This window comes from Gekko japonicus, unplaced genomic scaffold (genome assembly GCF_001447785.1).
Source record: "Gekko japonicus isolate JY-2015 unplaced genomic scaffold, Gekko_japonicus_V1.1 scaffold309, whole genome shotgun sequence".
Classification (NCBI taxonomy): Eukaryota; Metazoa; Chordata; class Lepidosauria; order Squamata; family Gekkonidae; genus Gekko; species Gekko japonicus.
In genome coordinates this window covers 902,837-926,053 of record NW_015166430.1, presented here as the reverse complement: position 1 = coordinate 926,053, position 23,217 = coordinate 902,837, and the positions used below count along the sequence as shown (strand labels likewise).

The 23,217-nt window shown below is 45.3% G+C and overlaps 1 protein-coding gene across 1 annotated transcript in view; it reads left to right on the top strand.

The window, feature by feature from the left end:
• Positions 1–739: 739 nt before the first annotated feature.
• TULP1 (tubby like protein 1) overlaps positions 740–23,217 on the top strand; it is a 50,227-nt gene continuing 27,749 nt past the window's right edge. The window contains exons 1-8 of the mRNA XM_015411820.1: positions 740–769; positions 7,204–7,318; positions 9,892–10,044; positions 11,350–11,487; positions 14,805–14,918; positions 18,153–18,287; positions 20,396–20,496; positions 22,993–23,163. Of these exons, the coding sequence (XP_015267306.1) occupies positions 740–769; positions 7,204–7,318; positions 9,892–10,044; positions 11,350–11,487; positions 14,805–14,918; positions 18,153–18,287; positions 20,396–20,496; positions 22,993–23,163 (957 nt within the window). The remainder of the gene's footprint in view (positions 770–7,203; positions 7,319–9,891; positions 10,045–11,349; positions 11,488–14,804; positions 14,919–18,152; positions 18,288–20,395; positions 20,497–22,992; positions 23,164–23,217) is intronic.

The following is a 23,217-nucleotide window of genomic DNA, read 5'->3' as shown; positions in this document are numbered from 1 at the left end:
AGTGACATGGGAAAAACCAGAAGTGATATCACTCCTCTCTAGAATTGCCCAGAGCAATATGGTTTTACCATCTGGAAGTGATGTCATGGCCACTCTGTGGTTTATAGCGTGGGTGTGACATCACTTCCAGATTTTCCTGGGTTTTCCATCACACTGTTGCTGACAGCTTTTTAAATGTTTTTCTTTCTTCCATCAGCCACTGGAGTGCTGGCAGGAAAAGCCCACTGTGGGGTGGGAGATCTCCTCACCCACAGTGGGCAAATCTTGATGGCCCAACTGGCAATCCTACTGTGGCCCAACTCAGCTGTCTGCGTAAAGAGAAAGGCCACATGCTCAGCCCAGCTCTTATGCAGCTGGCATAGACATTTTCAGTTCTTTTCCTTGTGGCTTGGGAGAGCTCCATAAATGTTTATCAGACTCCTGTGTAAATTATATCTGCCTCATACCTAGTTTTCCTGTCTTTACTAGTGTGAATGAGGAATCTGGGAGCCCCCAGCAGCAGAGACCTAATAAGCAGGTAGGAAAATTCTCTCCACTCTCACCTTCACCTGATTCCTACAGTAAATTTCAAGCACTTGTATAAATGTGTCTGCCTAATCTCTGACTGCTCTATGGGGCTTCCCCTACAGCAACATCAAACATTAGCTGTTTAGGAAAATATAGCAGACCTGCCCCTATCTAGCTGTGGAACTAGATTGATGCTGCAATGCTTCTGAGCAACTGAGAATATCAGCACGGAATGGACGACGGTGGCAGCCATGTAAGAAAGGTGAGGCTCCTAGGCCTTAGTAATGGTTGATCAAAGGTGCAGGCAAGGCCTAAAGCTTGTGTGCTAAGTTATGGCAAAATGCAGACTGCATCTCAAAGAAGTCTAAATTGCTCTGTATGTTGTTTTTGGAGTAAACTGTGTGATGAGTCTTTATTTCTTATATTTATTTGTCATCCCTTCCACCAAATAGTTCAGGATGATGTATGTTTTTCCAATCTATGCTCACAACTCTGTAAATTTATTTTACTTATATTTATTTGTAGGTTCAATTTATACCCCGCCCTCCCCACTGCGCGGGCTCAGGGCGGCTTACACAGAGGCATACGCCAATATAATATAGTTAAAACCATTTAAAATATCAACAATACAATAACATTATTATTAATAAAGTGCTCTAGTTGTTCTCACATGATATTTCCCAAGATGGCGGATTACAGTAAAGAGTTTAGACCGAGAGACTTACCCAGAGGCATCCAACAGTCATTATGAAGGGAGCATTTGGACTCTCATTTCCCCAGTACACATCTCCATCCATGTTTTTAGAAGGTTTTATGATTGTTTTAATGCCCATCTATGTGTTTTAATTCTCTGTAAGCCGCCCTGAGCCTGCTTCGGGGGGGAGGGTGGGGTAAAATTTTTGATAAATAAAGCCACTACACCATATGGACACCACAGTAGCAACATCTGGCTGATTAGATAATGGGCTGTGATTCTTCTTGCCTAGAGGTAGATCTAAGATAACCAGCCTGACCAAACTAAATAGCCCATTCGCTAATAATCTTTCATAAGCAGACCAGCAATATTATTTATGCCCACTTGAGTTAAGCTGCTGGCTCCAGATGGACACCTGTTTCCCTACCAGGTTTATTGCCAAAGCTTCATGACTTGCATTTGATCAATAATTATAATATATAGCCTTTGATGAAATGGGATTAGACACAGCACATGTAATCTGATCCCTTTGCTTCCTACCTTTATTGCCTCTGAGTGACCTCAATCTCAAAGAAACTATGTTCCTACAAGCTAGCTATGAGCATTTCATTAGTCCAGTACAGTCCTATGCAGAGTTATTCCTCTGTAAGCCCACCAAAGGGCTACTCTGCACATGCAGAATAATTGTACATATGCAGTTGTTCTAGTCTAAGCCTCCTGACTTTAGTGGGTTTAGCCTGGAATAATTCAGCATGAGATTGCACTGTAATGGTGCAATCCTAAACAGGTATGTGTATCTGACTGTGTGTTAACTGAGGCACACAATCACTCCCAATGTATATAATAATGGTGAGACACAAGTTTCAAGGGTGGTGAATGCTGCTGCCTTCCTTTATGTCTTCTAAATGGATATGTGACTCAACATTTTCAGTGTTCTTTTTATTCAAAATGAATCACATTTGCTTTTTGCAGGCACAAAATGTGCACATCTCACGTGTTACCCACACTCTTTCTTCTAGCTTTTGATGGTCACACTGTTCCCGTTACTTGAATAAGCAGGTGATGTAGCCAGTTTGGGATGACGAATGCATCCTCCAAGATACAAAGGAAGCATAAAGTTGTTTGTGAAGTAGTCTGAGTCCTCATGCAGCCCTTCAGACATGAAATCAAAGTGAAGGACTTTCCCCCCCTCTCCTGCAGCATAGCTCTGCTAATACAGGATACTTTCTTAATGTGTTTTTTCTTTTGAAGTTAAGTGCACTGTCCCTTTCCTGCACTAGGGTGCATATCAAAAAAGGAGAGGGGAGAAACGGGCTTTTATGATTCAGCAAGTCTCCATCCTTGTTATATTTGTACACTTAAAACACTATGGTCACTACAGAGTTAGGCATACATAAATAAACCCACTGAACTCAGAGGAATTAAATGTCCCTAGTTCTGTCCTGGCCTACGGGGCAGGATTAGGGCTACAGCACAGCATTTTGTGGTGAGTCACTCCTCTTCCTTGCCTAAAAAGGAAATGATTTCTCCATGTTTCTCATGGAAAGACTAAGGCTGGAACACAGTGTTCTGCCTCCATGCCAGCTAGGAGCTTTCTGTTCCCTCTGATGCCCCATCAAATTAATGCATGGCTTGTCATTTGTTTCCCCGTTTGCTATCAATGGGCTTCCTGTCTGGTAAGTTGCTTTATTAGTAGTAGTATGAGTGGTGGTAGTGGTAATATGTATCATCATCCTCAAATGGGATTATTTCAATGACAGGCATTAATTAGCACACACAAATTTGGAGATCTTTAACTACAGAAGATGAAGGATTTTTCCCTATATCAGAATGTGTTAATGAGGAGGGGAAAGATTGAAGGTCAAAGAAGATGGGGACGGCAAAGGATGAGAGGGTTAGACAGTGTCATAGATGCAATGAACATGAAATTGAGCCAACTCCAGAGGACGGCGGAAGACAGGAAGGCCTGGCGTGATCTGGTCCATGGGGTCGCGAAGAGTCGGACTCGACTGTGCGACTGAACAACAACAAAAAGTTATTACCTCTGTCATTGTGGTGTAAAGCTCCTGTCTTTAGGCACTGACATACTCGAGTCCATTTTATGTTTTTTGCATAGCAGAAGTAAAATTTACTCTGATTTCTTACCTCATGGACTTATTTTAGCACATTTTAAACCCACCCTCTCTTCCATTTATGCTTATAACAGGCTGTTATTAACAACCCTTTGAGGGAGGTTAGGATGAGAGACAGCGACTGCTCAAGGCGTACCCAGCAAGCTTCCACGGCAGAGTGGGGATCTGAACCTGGATTGTCCCAGGCCCTAGTTTCACATGCTCACCACTCCACTATGGTGGTCTGTGTCTGTAAACAGTTAATTCCACTTCAGGATCAATACTGAAGGTCAAATATGGGCAATGTATACAGGATATCAACGCTTCCTTGACTATTCAGAATCTAAAATGAGGGAAAGTTTAAATTGCTACTTTTTTGGGGGGTTATAATTGTTGTTTTATTTTATATGGTTTTTATTGTGTTTTTATAATAGTTTTATTTATGTTGTGAGCTGCCTTGACTTCTCCTAAGGAAAAAGGCAACTAAAATGTTTTAAATAAATAAACAAGAAAGTAATCTTGTTTCGGTTCTGTTAAAACTTTCTCAGAGAAATGCTGTGAACTCATTATCAGTTCTGACGTATTACAATATACCAATATATAGCTGACACAAGAAAGACAGGACACTACATAGTGGGATGTGCAGGAACGTGTCTGCTTTTACTATGCAGCTATTCTGGTACAAATGGTGCTACTGAAAAATCTTCAATGATTAATATCAGTATGGCTTGCACCAAATGGATCTCCATCAGGGAATTTTCACTTTACAAAAGAACCCCTTTCTTTTTAGTGGGGTAGCTCATTTATGGTTCTACTGCTGTTCCAATGCTTTAGGATGTTATATGTTGGCAGAATAATTAACACAGCAACAGTGCACAACCTAATTAAGGTGAATATGGTGGTTTATTTATGAACTAACATACTTGATGGGAAAGAGGAGAGACAGAGATCCTAATCCTAACTACATCTCTAGCTAACAGAGAGGGTAAGACTGAGTGTGGAACTTTCGAGAAGGAGAAATTGCCCTAAGAGTAGCCATCTAGAGACAGACAAGGAATGACACTTAACAGGAGAATACGTGCTCACTATCCTATCTCATTGTTATCTTGCTGTCCCCTTCAGGGTCTCTTCTTCTCTTATACAATGTCTTGTACACCAGACATTGTGTTTCCCAAATATATCTAGAAGACCTTTCTTGTACCTTTGCAATCCATGCTCTGCTTTGTTTATGGTACACCATGATTTAGCAAGTTTTGTTTGTATTGTTTCCTAATTTCTGTAGTCCTAGTTCTATTGCTTTATTACTTTGTTTGTCCAGTAACAAAACAATAGGACTAGGATTACAGAAATTAGGAAACAATGCAAACAGAAAACTACCTAAACTATGACATACCATAAACAAAGCAGAGAGTTGATTGCAAAGGTACAAGACAGGGCTTCTAGACTCTGAGCTAGAACCCATGATGCATGCAGACACCCAGATGAACCACAGATCAGCAGTGGAAAGGAGAATATGAAACTGAAACCTGAACTATATGGCAGTATTGTCTTTGTCTGCAGATTTCTGTGAGAATACCTGGCAAATTCCCACATAGTAGGCCAAAATATGGACATACATTTTATACAACCTATTTAAGTTGCAGCAAACATCCAGTTGTAGCACTCCAGTTGACTCAATGGGTCCAGTAGCATATTTATTCACTTTATTACTATGCCAACTGAGATGGGTAATTTACTTTCTCTTTAAGTATGTGGCTGGGCCATCTAGTGGCGCTAATTGTGGAACAGCCTAAAGGAAGCCCAGAGCTCAAGAAAGATGGGCGTAGTTATCATCATTGCTCAGAAAATGGCATTCTGTGCTTTTGTCACCTTCCCTTTGGTTTAATTTGTTGTGAAAGAAATAAATGCCCAATGGTATTGGGCTGACACTGGTTATCTCCTATATTTAATAGGTCATTGACTTGATACATCTGCTTCTTGTTCTTTTGTTTACAAAGAAAACCATCCCAGCATAGGGTCAAAAGCAGGGGTAGCATTCAGGATGAGCCTGCCCTACCTTATTTTAAAGGCCTGCCTAATTGTTGTGACCTTGAGGTATCTTTTACATGTTTACTTGTGTAAGACACAAGATCCTTGCTGACATTAAGCAACTCTGGTTGGTGCCTGGATGGGAAATCTCTTGGAAATTCTCTCTACACTACCATGATAGAAGACAATCAAACTATACATGTAACCAATGAGTGTGATTGCAGTTTAGACGCTATTAAAAACAAAAGGAGGCATATAACAAGAATCCTCATTTTATGACTTTCCCACCATTTCAAGGGCAAGCCTGTGAGATCATTGGCAGTAGATGTAGATTAGTTCTGCACGTTGTCAACAAAGCGTTGTTTGTTTAAGCTGTAACACACTCCAGTTACTATGTTGTAACACACCCAGCTACTATCCTGATGGGCAAGGAGCCTTTCTAAATCCAGAAGGGCCATCTCATCTGCTCCTCCTTGTATCGTTCAGTTGTGAGTTGCCACATCTTTCCACACTTTGCAGACACCAAAGGTTTTGGTTCTGGACCATCTCTCACAGCTGCCACTTTAGTTTTTTAATTGGCATCTGGTTAGTAGTGCTACTAACCAGATGCCATATGGAGCTGCGGTGGCTCAAGTGGTTAAGATGCTGAGCTGCAGGCAGTGGAAGGTCGGTAGTTCAGCAGTTCGAGACCCGAGTGTGCTGCATGATGGAGTGAGCTCCCGTCTCTAGTTCCAGCTCCTGCCAACCTAGCAGTTCGAAAGCAAGAAATTGCAAGTAGATAAATAGGTACCACTTTGGTGGGAAGGTAACAGCGTTCCCTGCGCCTTGGTGTTTAGTCATGCCGGCCACATGACCACGGAAACGTCTTCGGACAGCGCTGGCTCTTCGGCTTTGAAACGGAGATGAGCACCGCAACCCTAGAGTCGGATTCGACTGGCTATCAAGCAAGGGAACCTTTACCTTTACCTTTAGTAGTGCATACATGCAACTAGCACATGGGGTGCATGCTCTGACAAGCAAAACAGCAGTGACAGCTATGAGTATCGCATCCAGAATCAGTTGCTCATCTTTTTCTTCTAATTAGCATACTCATGTTCCTTTTATAGAAAACCAAAGTGGGAGAAAGGCATGAAGACTGGGGATCTATCCAGGGTGAATAGTGTAAGGGAATAATAGTCGTGAGAAAGGGAGCTGCAGAGGACACTGACCTTGTCACTGCTGGAAGACCTGCCCAGGCTTCCTCTGGTTCCTGAGTCAATCCATGGGGGTGGGGGTCATCCGGGAGTCACCAAAAGGCTGGGCTGGCATTTTGCCATCATTGCTGCATCTCATCACTTTGTTCACCTGGATACTGTCCCTTCTGCTCCCGTGCAGTCCAGTGCAGAGGCCCTGATGGCAGGGAACAGGAAATGTACTTTCTCTCTCCCTTTCATCCTCATAGCATAGACAGAGTGGGATGCAGCCGGTGCTGGAAAGTTTACCAACCAGGGAATCCTGTCTCCCCATCTGAGCATGTTTGCATGGCCCCTTCTCTTTTGCAAAACAATTTGTGTTTAGAAGAAAGAGATCTTGACAGACACCTGCCTCAATCATAACAAGCTTTGTCTTGCTGTTAGAAATGGTATTCATAGATGTTGAGATGTATGTGGGGTAGGTACTTGTTCATATGAGGTCCTGGACTGTTCTTGCAGTGCAACTTTTACACTATTGGGACCAGAGAATGAGGAGCTGTGTGTCACTAGGCTGTCATTTCAAGCACGTCTTGGTTAAAATCTGGGGATATACTAGGGTAAAGACCTTACTTTCCTATTCGTTCTCTGTAAATAACACACCTGCTGTCTCTTACAGCTACATCTACTGTAGCAGAAGCCAAAAAAGAAACAGCAGGAGGCCACGCTGGAAGCCAAGCCAAAGAAATCCAGAGTGAAGAAACCAGAGGAATCGAGCCCTGCAGAGGAGACCACTGCCCCCACTCAGGGTAAGGGAAATGACGAGGCCACCAGGAATTGGGCTTTATGGACATGTGGATCTGCCTTATACAGAATCCAACCACTTGTCTGTCTGTTCCAGCACTGTCTGGTCTGACTGACAATGGCTTCCCAAGGTCTCAGGCAAATGTCTTTTGTAGCCCTGCCTCGTGAGATTTATTTCATATGCCAGGAATGGAACCTGGGATAAAACCTGTGCTCTGCTACTGAACTCTAGATGGCCTTCCTGTTGTCCAGCAGAAAGGTAGGAGATCGTTGTGGGCTCTGCTCAGGATGCCAGCAACTTCCATATGCAAATCATGGTAAAAGACAATCTAGCCACTCTTCTCCGCACCCTGGAACCTAGTATATGGACTACTGTAATGTGCATTATGCAGGGATGCCCTTCAACATCATCTGGAAGATGCCTTGGTGCAAAATAGTGGCAGCCCAGCTGTCGACTGGGACTAAACCCTAGAAATGTATCATGCCAGTAGACTTGCCAATTAATGGGGCTTACATTTCAAAGTCTTTAATGGCCTGGGACCAAGTTACCTCCAGGAGCATCTCCTATATGAGTCCTCTCCCTCTCTGCCAAATACCTGCATTCTTATCAAATTAGATTGAACTCTGAGTGGTGCCACAAGGAGCCAAACTGGCAGTCACAAGGAGGAGGGTCTTCTCTGCCTTGGAACGCCATCCCTCGAAGGGTCTTTGCTGCAGGCTCTTCAGCACACAAGCAAAGAAAAACACAAACATGATGAAGTTGCTGGATTGCTGGGATGAATCTTGTTCTCTTTCAAAGCTTTAGAAATCATTGCATTGTTCTTTAGTTCTTACTGCAAGCCGCTTCATGGCTCCACCAGACCAAAAGGTGGGGTGTCAATTTAGTACATCAATATCACTAAATGAATGGCTGGAATGAGCTCATCCGCAGCTGTGCCCTCAAATAGCTTAGAAATGGCCATAAGCCTGCCAGTCATAAAGGAGCCGCACTAAGAAAAGCCTCTTTTAAATCTCATTTTGTGAGAACCTGCAAATAATTGGTAGGTCAAGATAATCTTAGACTATTTTCACACATTTTGCTAAGCACAGTTGCACAGCCTTGACCTATCTTGTGTTCATTGTGTTGAGAATGAATGTTGCTTGTTATGAGTGGAACACAGAAGAGAAATCTAATGTATTTTGCACCCAATATAAGTTTTATATTTGCAAGCAGAACAGGTCAATCAATGGTTCCTGGCCATAGTGACTCAAGGAAAACCTCCACACTCAGTAGCTGTAAATCTCTGAATACCAGTCTTGGCGGCAACATCACGGGAAGGCCTTGTTCTCCATGTCCTGTTTGCTGGCCCACCAGGGTAACTGTGTGAAACAGGATGCTGGATGAGATGGACCAGGGGTCTGACCCAGCAGGGCTCCTTTTGTGTTTTTATCATAGACTTCAAGAAATGCATCCTTAGGGGTCCAACGAGAGTTGATGGCTGTCGATCTGTGTGTCTGAAAGCGGTGGCTGACGCATCCCTATCATATGGGGTGATGGCAATTGAACGTGCAGTGTGGGGAGGGCATGGGGGGGAAATAATCCTTCTGCTGCCCACGCTTCTCCCCATGGAACTGTCTCTCTCCCCAAATAGTTTTCTCCTGATGGGTCTTTGAGACTAGAGCAAAACATGTTGCAATAAAAATAACTGGGGATAATCTGTTCCAGGGGGCATGGGCAGAGAATGGGTGCCACACACTGTCTCATCTGGCCCACTGTGCTTTAAATTTTACATACAGTTTACAGGAATTCGGCCCAATGCAAATTAAGTTGTGCCACGGTCACATCTGATTTGGTCATGGCACACACCTCACGCCCATATTGTAACAGTTGTATTCTAGTCAGCTCATCCAAGAGAAGGGCAGAAACACAGGGCTGGGAAATACACACACACACACAGGCACACGGGAAGCTGCCTTATACTGAATCAGATCATCGGTCCATCAAGGTGAGCATGGTCCTACTCAGGCTGGCAGCAGCTCTCCAGGGTCTCAGGCAGAGGTCTTTCCCATCGCCTCTTAGATCCCTTTTCAACCGGGGATGCCGGGGGCTGGACCTGAAAATGGCATGCGAAGCAGAGGGTATTCCACTGAGCCACAGCCCCCTCCCATCTAACTATCTGAATTTAACCATCTCCCAAACATATATTCTTAAACTAAATTCAGCCTTAGGACTGCCATAGGGGGAAAGCATATGGAAGGTCGCCCCGAAGCATTTACTGCAGACAGAACTTTGGAGATGGCCACCGTGTCATCCCTTCCCTCCTGTCCTGGTGCACAGAACTGACCTTCCTGATAGTCATTCATTATGAAAGAGAAAAAATGGGGCAGCCTTCTCTGGCCTCCCAAAAGCAAGTTACTTGTTGCTTTCCAAAAGACCCGGTTATTTGTGGCCTTTCTCCCAACACCCCCCCCAAAAAGCCCCAATCATAGACATTGCTCTCACACGAGACCCTTGATCGTTGCAATGGCATCTCCCACTGTCTGTACCTCCCTGGCTTTCCCCCTAATACATTCTGACTGTGGCATTTCTTGTCACAAGCTGGTGTCAAAAAAGTGAGAAAGAAGAAGGAAGAGAAGTCGGAAGAAGGGAATGACAAGGACCCGTATGCCAAATTCATTAAAGATCCAAAGAAAAAGAAGGAACCCCCATCATCTCATTTCAGTGTGGCCAAGACCCAGAAAAAGAGACAAGGTAAGGGCCCTGCCAGCTCCCCTCACCCTATCCCATTCTCTCGCTTAGTTGTGCATCTGCATTCACACACGCACAGACACGCACCTCGAGTGCAATCTGATTCAAGCCATAGATTCCAGAGGGTGCACCACTCTTTGATCTCCATCCCTGTGCCATTTTGTTTTTCAAATGACCTCCAGCTGAGAGCAGAGGAGTTGGTGTGTGGGTAAGGAGTAGAAGTTGAGTCGAAAGTCTCCCAGAGCTCTTTCAGTGCCAGCTGCCATTTGCCATAGTCATGCAAAATCTTTGAATTGTGCCTTAATGGTATTCTCAGTCATAACCTGATAGATATATAGGAACAACAGTGCATGCATAAACAAACACCTAGTTGTTTTTCTGTGCACCTAAACACAGTTTGTGTTGCTGCAAATCTCTCTCTCTCCCTCTCCCAGCTCTTTTTAGAAGCTAGTTGTCCCAGTGCTTAATTTTTTTAGGATATAGCAGTGGCATTTGCATAGTAGACCGGCAGACTGGTGTGGTGGAGAAAGGGCTCTTCATCCTTTCCCTTTGTGCTGTTTTCCTATTAGGAATCATTCCACAAGTTGCTTCTTGCCCCACGAAGGAAAAGTAATGGGTACTTTTCCCTTGCAGGGCAAAATGCAGATTGGGGAAAAGCAATTTTAGCAAATAAACAACTCAAGATGAAAGAATTGGGAACCCCTCTTCCACCACACAAGTCTTCTGCTTCATTTTGCAGCCTCAAGAGCTACATTTTGCAAAACAAACCATGAACAAACAAACAACCCCCCTAAAGATATACTTTTGTAGTGTTGGAAGTCCCTGGCAGCCAAAAATCAAGATGCTTTAACAAATGAACATGCAGTATTATTTTGTGCTAGTCTGTGTGGCACCTGGCAGCCACAGATTTAACTTTGAGGGCTGTATGTGCCTCTAGAACTGTGGCACCCACCCTCCTTGCATGTGAAAAAGCACCTGGTTTAGTTCATCTCTCCCACTTGGTGAAAGTGACAAAGCCCCACAGCAAGGAACTTCCCTTATCTAGCCCGCACCATGATGGAATTGTGGGAGAATCATGAAAATGGAACAGATAAAATTGGGGCGCACTTTGCAAGCTCACATTGATTAGTTGTAAATTACTGTAATAATAAATACTACAGTCCAGGCAGCAGAGTTCACTTGCTCCAAAGCTAAAGAAACGCTTCCACCTGCCTCTGGCTGTTAAAGTTTTTGTTGGGTTCCTTTACATGGCTGTTTCTTCTCCTTTCCCCCTTTCAACTCCTGCTTGTCCAAACCCGAAATTTCCAGAGGCCTCTGAAGAGGAGGAAGATGAAGAAGAGGAGGAAGAAGAGGTAGAAAGTGAAGATCCCCCCAAAAAGCCAAAAAGGAAGATCAATAAAAATACTCCAGCAGGTGACAGTAAGGAAAAGAAGTCCAAAAGTAAAGGTCAGTGACAAACTATTGTTCTTAGCAGAAGTAGTAGTGATGCTAGTAGTATATTTTGGGCAGTTAACAGAGATATACATGCAAAAATAGATAGCTTCTTACCCTGAGAATGTTTACAATCTAAATAGATAATGGAGAAGACATGTTTTGTTTTGTTTTTGCTGTCAAGTTATAGCTGACTTATGGGGACCCCTGTAGGGTATAGCAAGGCAAAACACGTTCAGAGGTGGTTTGGCATTGCCTACCTCTGCATAGCCTCCCTAGTCTTTCTTGGCGGTCTCCCTTCCAGCCGGGACTGAAGCTGCTTAGTTTCCGAGATCTGATGAAATCAGGCTAGCCTGGGCTATCTACATGGAGCTACCTTATAACAAGTCAGATTACTGATCCTTCTTCCTCAGACAAGCCACTCTGACTGGGAGCAGGTCTCCAGAGTCTCAGCAGATAAAGGTCTTTCCCAACACCTGTTCACTGAGATCCCTTAACTGGAGAGCTTTGAAACTAGGTACCTTCTGCGCCTTCTGCGAGGAAGACACGTGGTCCTGCCACTGGGAAGAGAGAGAAACACAAAGGCAGGGATGCATGCTGATCCGTGAAGGTGGGTAAATGTAATTGTACAGTTATAAAAACTGGCTACAGTTGGGCATGGAGATTAAAGGATATGGAGATTAAAGGATATGGCAAAGGTCATGTGGAAAAGATGGTTTTGAGCAATTATTTGATGGAAGAAAATGAGGCAGGACTAGGTATGCTCTAAAGCAGGAATTCAGCACAAAATAAGCAGCAAGAAAGGAAGAGTAGAGCTGTTTAAGGAAGCTGGAGACTATCCATTATCTGAAGGGGATAAGGGCTGGTCACAAGAGTGAAGATCTCAAGCAGGGACGTAATGAGAAATCTCTGAGATGGTCTATGTCTGTACTACAGACATATTGGTTTGAGGGTGTCTCCCTCTCCCTACAAACCTCTGAGAACTACACAGAGGGTTCTCAGCATCTTCATCAAACTCCAGGGAGAGGTGGGTCAGTGACAGACAGAGCATCTGCTTTGCATGCGGATTCAGTCCCTGCTTTCTCCAGTTAAAAGGACTGGGTGGTTGGTAATGTGAACCACCTCAACCCAAGACCCTGCAGAACCCCTGCTGGTCAGAGTAGGCAATACTGACCTTGATAGACCAAGCGTCTGGCTCAGTATAAGGTAGCTTCATGTGTTCAGCTCCCAAAATACTTCCGCAGAAGTCCCTACGATAACACTGGCATAAAATTACAGGCCTTTCAAATGTTCAAAGGTAGCCTTTGACAGAGCTTCTCATCATCATTATTATTATATAGAATAAGATGGAATATCTTGGAAGCCCTCGCTCCATCATTGGTCAACTAATTCAGTGTTCTAGTGGAGGATATTGGGACTGGTGTGTTTTCAGACTTTGCTATCTGTTCCCGGTTCAGTTTTGCCATTAGTAACCGACCCGTTTTGCTTCCTTAGTCAAAATTTCAGTGCATCATTATGACACGTTATGACACCTGCATGACTAGGCACAAGAAATCCATCTCACTTATGAAAAGGGTCACAGCCAGTGAGACTAGGAGGCTTTGAAACCGGGGGGGGGGGATCACTTCATCCATAGCTCTGCCCTTCTCCATGGCCAAAGAGTAACCAGACAGCCTTGGCATTTTTCATGAGGGTTAACTTGACTCCTTGAGGGACCAGGAACAAAAGTCATGAGCTACAAGAGCTTCAACCATTAAGCTACCGATGGATGGCCAGACAAGAAGAACCAGGATTCCAGCAGCATCATGAGTCGAAAACCCCTTCTGTGCTAGAGTGCCTCTGTATCCTTGGACAATTCACTGAGATTCTCTGAGCCTCACTTGGTCATTGGAAAATGGACACAATAAATGTCCTCTACCTCAGAGTCAGAGGTGTGTGTAATGAGAAGGAAGAGGAGGAGGTAGATAGGCCTCAGATTTGGAAGAGAAAAGAACAGAGATAAATGGACAGCGATACAATAAGGCAGAGCAATGTACAGCTGAGGTTCTGCCAACACATTTAGGACCAAGTGCTGAGACCCCATCTCTGAACTCAAGAGAGTCGTGGAGAAGGGCAGCACTGGGTCAAGAGAAACTCCAGCCAATGGTGGCTGTCATTGTGTGAGGAGATTTGTGTCCATGGGGAAGGTGGCTATGGAACTGCACCTAAGAAATACCTGCTCCAATGGGCAGGATGAGGATTACAGAAAGGCTCTTCTTGCCTTTCATTTTGCAGTCTTCTCTCCTGCCCCTTCCTATATCCATCATTTTTACCCTCCTTTTCTTGCTTTCTTTTTATCACAAACATACTTTGAAGGTCTAGAAAGGACCATCTGTGCTAAGCAGCTTCTTTATTTTGAGCTACTATCGTCTCTGCTGAAACGAACTGTGGGCTTTTGTTGGTCTTCACGAACCTGCAAACACTGTTTCAGCAGGCAAGAGTACAGCAAAAGGAATAAGAGTGAGCCTATCAACCACCTTCAGCACTCTAAACACTATGGTCTGTCTGCAGGGGTCATTTAGTAGAAAAAGAGGTGCAGGAGCTCATTAGTATAACTCATTAGCATAACTTATTTGCATATGCCACACCCCCTGACATCCCCCACCACTCAGGCTCCACTGGACTGTTTTGGATTGCTAGCTATTGGGGGTGGGGGGGACTGTGCAGATCTGTCCTCACAGAGGAGGGAGAGCTTGTACCTGAATAAAACTTGGTCTTAAAGGAGCCACTGGACTATTTTGGACCAGGGGCCTGGTGTGGTTCTGCAGCTTACCTGGCTGCTTCTTGCCCTGACTGAGGTCTGCTGGGAGCAGGGGGTGGGGCTTGTTGCATGTGCCCACCCCCTGGGCTCTTTACTGCCAGAGCTGCGCTCCTGCAGGAAATGACCCCTGTCTGTCTGCCTTCTTCAGTTTTGCTCCATTTCTCCCTTTCATATTCTTTTATTCCCATTCATTGAAATTCACTTTTATCCTTTCCTTACTTGACCCATCCCCTCCTTCACCCTGCCTTGCCTGTTTGGGGAGCAGGGGGTGGGGCTTGTTGCATGTGCCCACCCCCTGGGCTCTTTACTGCCGGAGCTCCGCTCCTGTGCGCTCCTGCAGGAAATGACCCCTGTCTGTCTGCCTTCTTTAGTTTTGCTCCATTTCTCCCTTTTATATTCTTTTATTCCCATTCATTGAAATTAACTTTTATCCCCTCCTTCACCCTGCCTTGCCTGTTCGTCTTCTCTTTGAGCCTCTCTGACCCTAATTTCATAAAATTCTAATGCTTTTCACCTCTCTGTGTCTTAATAGGAGACAAAGGTGAACCTGATGCCAAGACCAAAACTGCAAAGACACCAAAGAAGGAGCCAACTTCTGTGTTCCAAGTTAACGGGGACAAGAAAGACAAAAAAGTCAAAAAGAAAGGTGAGAGTCGGAATAGTCTGGTGGTTAGAGTGCTGGACTTGGCCCAGGGAGCCCCAGGTTGAGATGCCTTCTTGGGTGATGAACAGAGCTGGCCCAAAGAGTGTGGGTGTCCTAGGCCAGCTCCTGCCTCCTGTCACTGGCCTGGGTGTACACCAAGCCATCACAGAGGGGAGAGAGAGAGCAGCTGCCTCCTCTTCTTCCCTCCCTCCATCCTTTGTGGGGGCAGTGTGGGGGAAGGCAAGCAAGGCGACCAGGGCAGTGGTGCGTGTCCTAGGCCAGCTCCTGCCTCCTGTCATTGGCCTGGGTGTACACGAAGCCATCACAGAGGGGAGAGAGATAGTAGCTGCTTCCTCTTCTTCCCTCCCTCCCTCCCTCCTTTCTGGGGGCAGTGTGGGGGAAGGCAAGCAAGGCGACCAGGGCAGTGGTGCCGAGGTAGGGGCACAACTTAGGGTTGCCACTTGCCACCAGCCAGCCTCTTTTGGTGCCTACCCAGGTGGCCCCACTCTGCCAGGCAGCACCTTTCACACATGTGATTGAGCTGGGCAGTGTCTTTCACGCGTGACTCAGCCAGGCCTCGCAGCACCTCTGTTGCATCACGTGGGACTCGGCCCAGCTAGGCAGTGCCTTTGCCACATGCATCTTGGCCAGGAAGTGCCCTTGCCACAAGCAATCTGGCCCAGACTGTGGTGACTGAGTAGAGGAGGCTCCCCAGGCCATTGGCCCACCAGGAAACGGCCTCGCAGCACCTCTGTTGCATCACGTGTGACTCGGCTCAGCTAGGCAGTGCCTTTGCCACATGCATCTTGGCCAGGAAGTGCCCTTGTGGTGGCTGAGTAGAGGAGGTTCCCCAGGCCATTGGCCCACCAGGAAAAGTTCCAGTGGCTATAATAGCCAGTCTACCCCTGACAGCTTTGTAGGTAGAGCCAGTCATAACATAGCAACTTGTACTACAATTAGCCTGGGTGGCCCTAATCTCATCAGATCTCAGAAGCTAAGTAGGGTCAGCCCTGGTCAGTATTTGGATGGGAGAACCCAAAGGAATTCCAGGGTTGCTAGGCAGAGGGAGACAATGGCAGAGCACCTCTGAATGTCTCTTGCCCTGAAAACACTATGGGGGTAGCCATAAATTGGCTGGAACTTGACAGCTCTTTCCACCACCACCACAGTTAGAGGGGTAGACACAAAATCCACGTAATACCTTTTACTGGGGACAACCGAAATGACAGAAAACCTTATGCAAGCTTTCAAGCTTATCAGAACACTTCTTCAGACTAGAGGTTACACAAATTAAAAGGAAAAAATGCAGATTATCTGGATCAAGCTCTTGAAACCCTCCTGTCTTGTCAGCTTTTTGTGTTAGATGCTGACAGGCTCACAGTTTAATTATGGTAGATTTAAGATTATAGCACTCGCATTCTGGGGGAAATAAGCAAACAATGGATTGTCACCTCATCTGAAAGACAATGCAGGCCAGCCGGGTCCACCTGTCACTCAAAAACTCATGCAAGAAGCACAGTTTTCCTTGTAGGCTGAGACCAGATGGAAGCATGTGGTAGTCAGCATTTGAACAACAGCTGAGACAAATTGATTATGGTTCACAACTTCACAAGGTATATTGGATTGAAGTCAAACTGAGTATTACCTTGTGTAAGCAGTCTTTTCACGGGTCATTCCCATCCTGTTGATAAATCCCTCTCTCTCTTGGCTGAAATTAAAGGTAATGGTAAAGTTTCCCTTGCTCGAAAGCCAGTCGAATCCGACTCTAGGGTTGCGGTGCTCATCTCCGTTTCAAAGCCGAAGAGCCAGCGCTGTCCGAAGACGTTTCCGTGGTCATGTGGCCGGCATGACTAAACACCAAGGCACACAGAACGCTGTTACCTTCCCACCGAAGTGGTACCTGTTTATCTACTTGCAATTTCTTGCTTTCGAAGTGCTAGGTTGGCAGGAGCTGGAACTAGAGATGGGAGCTCACTCCATCATGCGGCACCCAGGTCTTGAACTGCTGAACTACTGACCTTCCACAGCCTGCAGTTCAGTGTCTTAACCACTTGAGCCACCGCAGCTCCATTGGCTGAAATTACTCATCCATAAAAAGCAGATATTCTTGGGGGAAGGGGGGACATTTCCTCTGTTGTTTTCCCATACAAACCACCAGAAATACAACAGCCCAATTGTAACTTGACTGTCAGGAGGAAATACAAAGTTACCTCTGTGTTTTCTCTGGAAGAGCAAATGGCAACTTTCTTGGAGGTGAAATAGTCAATAGCATGATCCTTTCCCAGCCTGATCAAAGGATGCCTGTGTTTGTGTGTGAAGGAGGAGGCAAGGCGAAGGGGAAAGGGTGCTGTTCCTGTCGTTTGCATGTCTGTACTTCCTCCTGTGCACAACAGAGAAGCTGCTGCAGTAGCTTTAAAGGGAAGGATAATAAAGTGAGTACAGCAGCACTGGAGGGGGGATGGAGAGCTATTTGTTATTGCTTGGAGACTAATTGGTCACTCCCATCCTGAGTGATTTTCTGTCCACCTCTGTTCTAGTGTGCTAAGTACACATAGCTGCTTTGCATGAGACATGCAAGATTACAACAGGAAAGTGTTGTACACACACACACATACACACACATACACACAAAGGGCCATAGAGGGGAAGGATGGGGGCGCTATCATTAGTTGTTTGTCTTTCCCTGTACATGCAACTTCCTTCTCAAGGCCAAACTACACATGTGTTTGTGTTTACAATTCTGTGGAAAGAAAGTGACTGAGGATAGGAACTTGGAGTGGTGAAATGGCAGGTGCAGAGTGAGTTGTGCTTTCTTCCTTCCACTTCTCTGCACCCCCCCCCAAAAAAAAAGGGACTTTGGTCTCCTGTTGTAAGCAAGATGACAAAGAACTTGGTGCTACAATTCTCCCACTTTAGGTTCACAGGAGTCCTAAAGGGTAGCGAGGCAAGGCAGGAATGACAGAAGGGCACAAAGTGCTGCATGATAATATGACCGCATGAGAGGAGCAACAGAATTTAAAAGAACAATGAGGATTAAACCCTCACTGGGACATTAATACATGATATTGTTCCCCAGTGCCAATGTTTTGATCTTGCATTAGCCAGAACTGATGTTAAATAACACTCTTCTGCTAACCCGCACTCAGTGAGGAGTTGAGAGAAGATTCCACAACCATATTGCTAGATATTCTAAAGAATCTGGCCTGACTGTTTTCTTCTCTCCCTTAATAACTGTAGTTCTGAAAGGCAGTGAGGCTGAAGATGAATCTGATTCCAGCCCCAAGCGAACAAAACCTGAAAAAAAGAAAAGCCCAGCATCCATGTTTCATGCTGGGGGAGAAGGCCCAAAGGAGAAAAAAACAAAAAAGAAGGGTAAGTACAACATCAGGCCTTGCTGGAAGAAGCAGAACAAGAAGGTTCTTCATGGTTAGTCTCATAGCCCCTGGTGGTAGATAAAGGAAAAGCACCAAGATGAACTCCCAGAAGGTGTTTGGCAAAGGAGACTCGAGGCTTGAAACTGGAAGGAGCACAGTGCCACCAATACCTAGTTGAGTTTGAGGTCTTTATTGGCAAACTCTTCTTTAAGTGGAGCTGATTTACAGTCATTCTGCCTCTACTACTGCTTCTTGATAAGAACATAAGAACATAAGAGACGCCAATGTTGGATCAGGCCAAAGGCCCATCCAGTCCAACACTCTGTGTCACACAGTGGCCAAAAATACCTGGTGCCATCAGGAGGTCCACCAGTGGGGCCAGGACATTAGAAGCCCTCCCACTGTTGACACCCCCCCCCAAGCACCAAGATGACAGAGCATCACTTGCCCCAGAGCCCCTATCTATACCTTGTGGCTAATAGCCACTGATGGGCCTCTGCTCCATATGCTTATCTAATTCCCTCTTGAAGCCGTCCATGCTTGTAGCCGCCACCACCTCCTCTGGCAGTGAATTCCATGTGTGAATCACTCTTTGGGTGAAGAAGTACTTCCTTTTATCCGTTCTAACCCGACCGCTCAGCAATTTCATGGAGTGCCCACAAGTTCTTGTATTGTGAGAAAAGGAGAAAAGTACCTCTTTCTCTACCTGTTCTTTGGGGGTTTCATCCAATCCTGCTTTCCCTGCACAGATGGTTTTTTTAAGGCAACTTCATCCAATCCTGCTTTCCCTGCACAGATTTTTTTTAAAAAAGGCAAGTGTGTACTAGGGTTGCCAACCTCCAGGTGGTAGCTGGAGATCTCCTGCTATTACACCTGATCTCCAGGCAACAGATACCAGTTCACCTGGAGAAAATAGCCGCTTTGGAATTTGGACTCTATGGCACTATGCCCCAAGCCCCGCCCTCCTGAGGCTCCTCCCCCAAAATCTCCAGGTATTTCCCAACTTGTAGCTGTCAACCCTACTGTGTACTTTCACTCACCAATGTAGGAATCTCCCCAACACTCATAATTGTGGGCATATTAGCAATGTGTGCTTGTGGGTTAATGTACATGGCTAATTTACCACATGCACGTTCAAGCTTAGCCAGAAAACAAGGGATCTCGGGTTGCTATTCAGAGGAGTTAATTAATTATTGTATGGCATCGTGTGTAGTACAGTCAGGAGATCTGAAGACTGTCTGGCTGCCTTAAGTTCTAGCTCTTTTTAGTGTTATGCACCACTAGATGGTTAGCTAGACTTATTTTTTGGACTGAAAGAGCTCTGAAAGAACTGTGACTGACCCAAGGTCATCCAGCTGGCTTCAGGTGGAGGAGTGGGGAATCAAACTGGGTTCTCCAGATTAGAGCCCATCACTCTTAACCACTACACCACACTGGCTCTCTTATGCAGAGGAAGGCAATGGCAAACAACCTCTGCTCAGCTCATGCCTTGAAAACCCCAAGAGAGGTCTCCATTAATCCGTCGTGACTTGATGGCATTTCATTATATTATTCTGTAGAAGCCTGAATAGCCCAGACTAGCTCAAGCTGGTTAGAGTTTGGCTGCTAAGTGGGGTAAGCCATGGTGAGTACTTGGATGGGAAACCCCCAAGCAACATGAGGGCTGTTACACAGAGGCAGGTGGTGGCAAACCTCCTGTGCTTATCTCGTGCCTTGAAAACCCCATGAGGGGTCAACCATAAGCTGGTTCTGACTTGATAGCACTGAGCTATCATCATAGTGGTGTGTATGTTCGGTCACAGGTTTATCCGTCCATTCACTGTTATTCCTTTCTCCCAAGGACATCATATGTCGCTCCCCCTCCACTCACCACCTTTATCCTCACAATAACCCTGTAAGGTAGCTTAGGCTGAAAGGTGGAGAATGACTGGTCCAAGGTCTTTCAGGAAGCCAAGTGGGGATCTGAGCTTACATCTCCCTGGGGTTAGTCTGGGACTGTAGCCCACTACATCCTACTGACTCCTTCCTTCCATGCCAAATCTGAGTACAACTTTAAGTCATATTCTCATTGGGTTCCCATTGAGCACAGTGTTCTTTTGCCTTCAGCTGTTGCCAAAACTACTGAAAATGAAAGTGAAGAAGACCCCCCAACAGAAACAGCTCAGAAGAATACCAACAAGAAGGGGAAAGGAAAGAAGTCCAAGAAGGTAGCTCCCCAAGCCTTTTCAGCTCTGGTGACACGTGAACCATGGGGGCATTAAGAGCAGCTTCTTTAGACAACTCATTTTGTTAGGCAACCAACTACATAAGACAGGAGCACCTGCAATCTGGCTGAGTACAGAGTATGTTAGTGGTGCCAGCCCCCTCTGTGCACTAAAGAAGAAGGCGAGGAAGGGATGGGATCACTGCATTCATGCAGCCTGTTCCAACAGTGTATTTTCCCCCACTGCCATTTAGACAGGACCAGCTTCCAGCCCAGGTAATGAATTTATAGCTGGAGTAGTTAGGGTCCAGGTCCAGCCAAGTCACAACTCAAGTCACCTTCACTGTCACCTGGATTTTTCCTACACCTTCCCCAATATTCTCTGGTCAGTGCCAGACCTCAGGCTGGCTCTTGACCTCAGTAAATTCCCTGATTTGGAGACAGGAGAATGAGAGTTGGAGATGTGATTTGAGACCGTGCCAAAGACTCACTTTACATGGAGCCCAGCCTGGTCATCCCTGCATCTCCTCCCTTCCTCTCCAGTGCAACATGTCACCTTGACCTTGTATACTCCCTTGGTCCTCTGTGCATCACAGGAGACTGTAGGGGGAAAGGCTCACTTGAGGCCAGGTGCATTGGAGGGCTGATAGGAGTGTGGGTCTTTCTCATATTCAAGCTTTCTGAACACCCAGAGTACTATTGCAGAGGACTGGAAGACTTCTCCTGCTATGCAAAGCAGCCAGGAGTGTAGGAGATAGCACAAAGGAGACTGATGGTCTGTGAACTCCCCAGGTACCCTTGTGAAATGAGAATGCTGGTGCTCTTGGGCCCTTACTGACCTGTGGACCTCAGCAAGTGCCTCCCAGTACCAGTCATTCTTACGCTGGTTTTTGAGTTCAATTTCTGGCAAGCGTTCAAGTGTTACTTCTGGAACAAACCCAAAAGTAATATCACTCCATAGGGGTGACAATCTAAGAACCACCCAAACTGGCATGAACTCAAAAGTGACATTGTGGCATCAGTGTGTTACCAGTCCCCCCCACACACACAAATAAACGCCCACTGCTGCACTGAGCATTAGCGGGGGTGGCACGGCCCAGGGTACCTGGCAATCAAAAGGAGAGTCTGGGAGGTGAAGACAATGTAATTTGGCATTGCACCAACACTGCAATGTCAATTTCAGCATGAACTCGGAAGTGGTGTCATTGCACCAAAACTCTATGGTTATACAAGAGAGTTTGGGGTGAGTCCTATAGTGTTGCTCCAATGCAGTGATGTCACTTCTGGGTTTGCACTGGAAGTGACATCAAGGCATTGGCATAACACCAAACCCCCCTTTTGCTCCCACTGCTCCATGGGAGCAGCAGCAGGGGCCCAGGTTGCTGGGCAGGAGGTCTCCTGACAAAGTGGGAGACCTGGTACACCTATGGCCACCGTAGTCAATTTTCTTTTCATGTACAGCACCCAGCACACTGTTGGCCTTCAGTTACATTCTAAATACTAGTATACAAGGGGGGGGGGAGCTGCAAGGAATTGCAGAGGACATCTGATTATTCCTGTATCTTCTCCCCCACTATTTCCTTTTTCCTTTCCATGGTAGCCCCCATTACCTGTACCAATGCTTTTCTTCCCATTGGCAACCTTAGATTGATGATAATTATAGTCAAGCATAGGAAGAAAACCATTTCATTTAGATGCTCAGGTAAGGGTTTGTGCAAATATCCAGTGCAAAACAAGAATGCTTTTAAAAGATCTCATTATTTTCTTGTATCCTTTTACGTCTCTTATTCTTTCAAGCCCTTGACTTTTTATTTATGAGCCTTATTTTTTGGAAAGTAAAAAGCCTGAAAATGGGGCACCTATAATCAAAAACTCTGGGAAAATTCTGAAGGAAAATTAGCAGAGCATTTTTTTAGAGGAGAGGAAAAAACATTATTGAAGCCAGTGGTAAATTGTAAGGCCCAAATCATGAGTTTCAAAGCACTTGTGATTACCTGCCTAAGGCCTGATGACATACAACCTGTTTAGCTGACATATGGATAATGAATGGTGGGTCATGTTGGGTTACTATTTTTAAATTATGTTAGATATTTTTTATATCTTCTTTTATTTTCTGGTGGTGGTTGTTTCTGTTGTAAGCTGCTGAGCTTTTTATAATAAAGAGGTGGGGTAAAAATGTACTAAAAATAAGTAAACATCTGATTAGTCAAACATTTGCATGAACTAAATTGATATTTTCAAATGGTTACATTTTCAGATGGCCTTAGAAATTCATACTATGTCTTCTTAGGCAACCAGAATTTGGATACCAGGAAACTTGTTGCAATATAATTTGGCAAGAACAGGTAAACCAAAGACCCAAAACAAAGGCAATTGAGGATGAGGTCATGCATGAGAATGCACAAGAATAGTGGGCTGTGTGTGCTTGTCTTGTGATGATCATGCCAAAAGTCGCAGGGCAGTCTGTTCATGGAAACAAACTCTCTTTGCTGGACTGTAGAAAGAAGAGAGAGCACCCTCTCCTGTCATTGAAGTGGACAATCTGGAGGAATTTGTATTACAGCCGGCTACTCAGGGAGTAACTATCAAGTGTCGGGTCACTCGAGATAAGAAGGGGATGGATCGGGGCCTCTATCCTACATATTACCTTCATCTTGATAATGATAAAAAGGTAAGAAGCTAAAAGTTCATTTTGCCTTGTGGGAAATGAGTGCCCTGTAGGGAA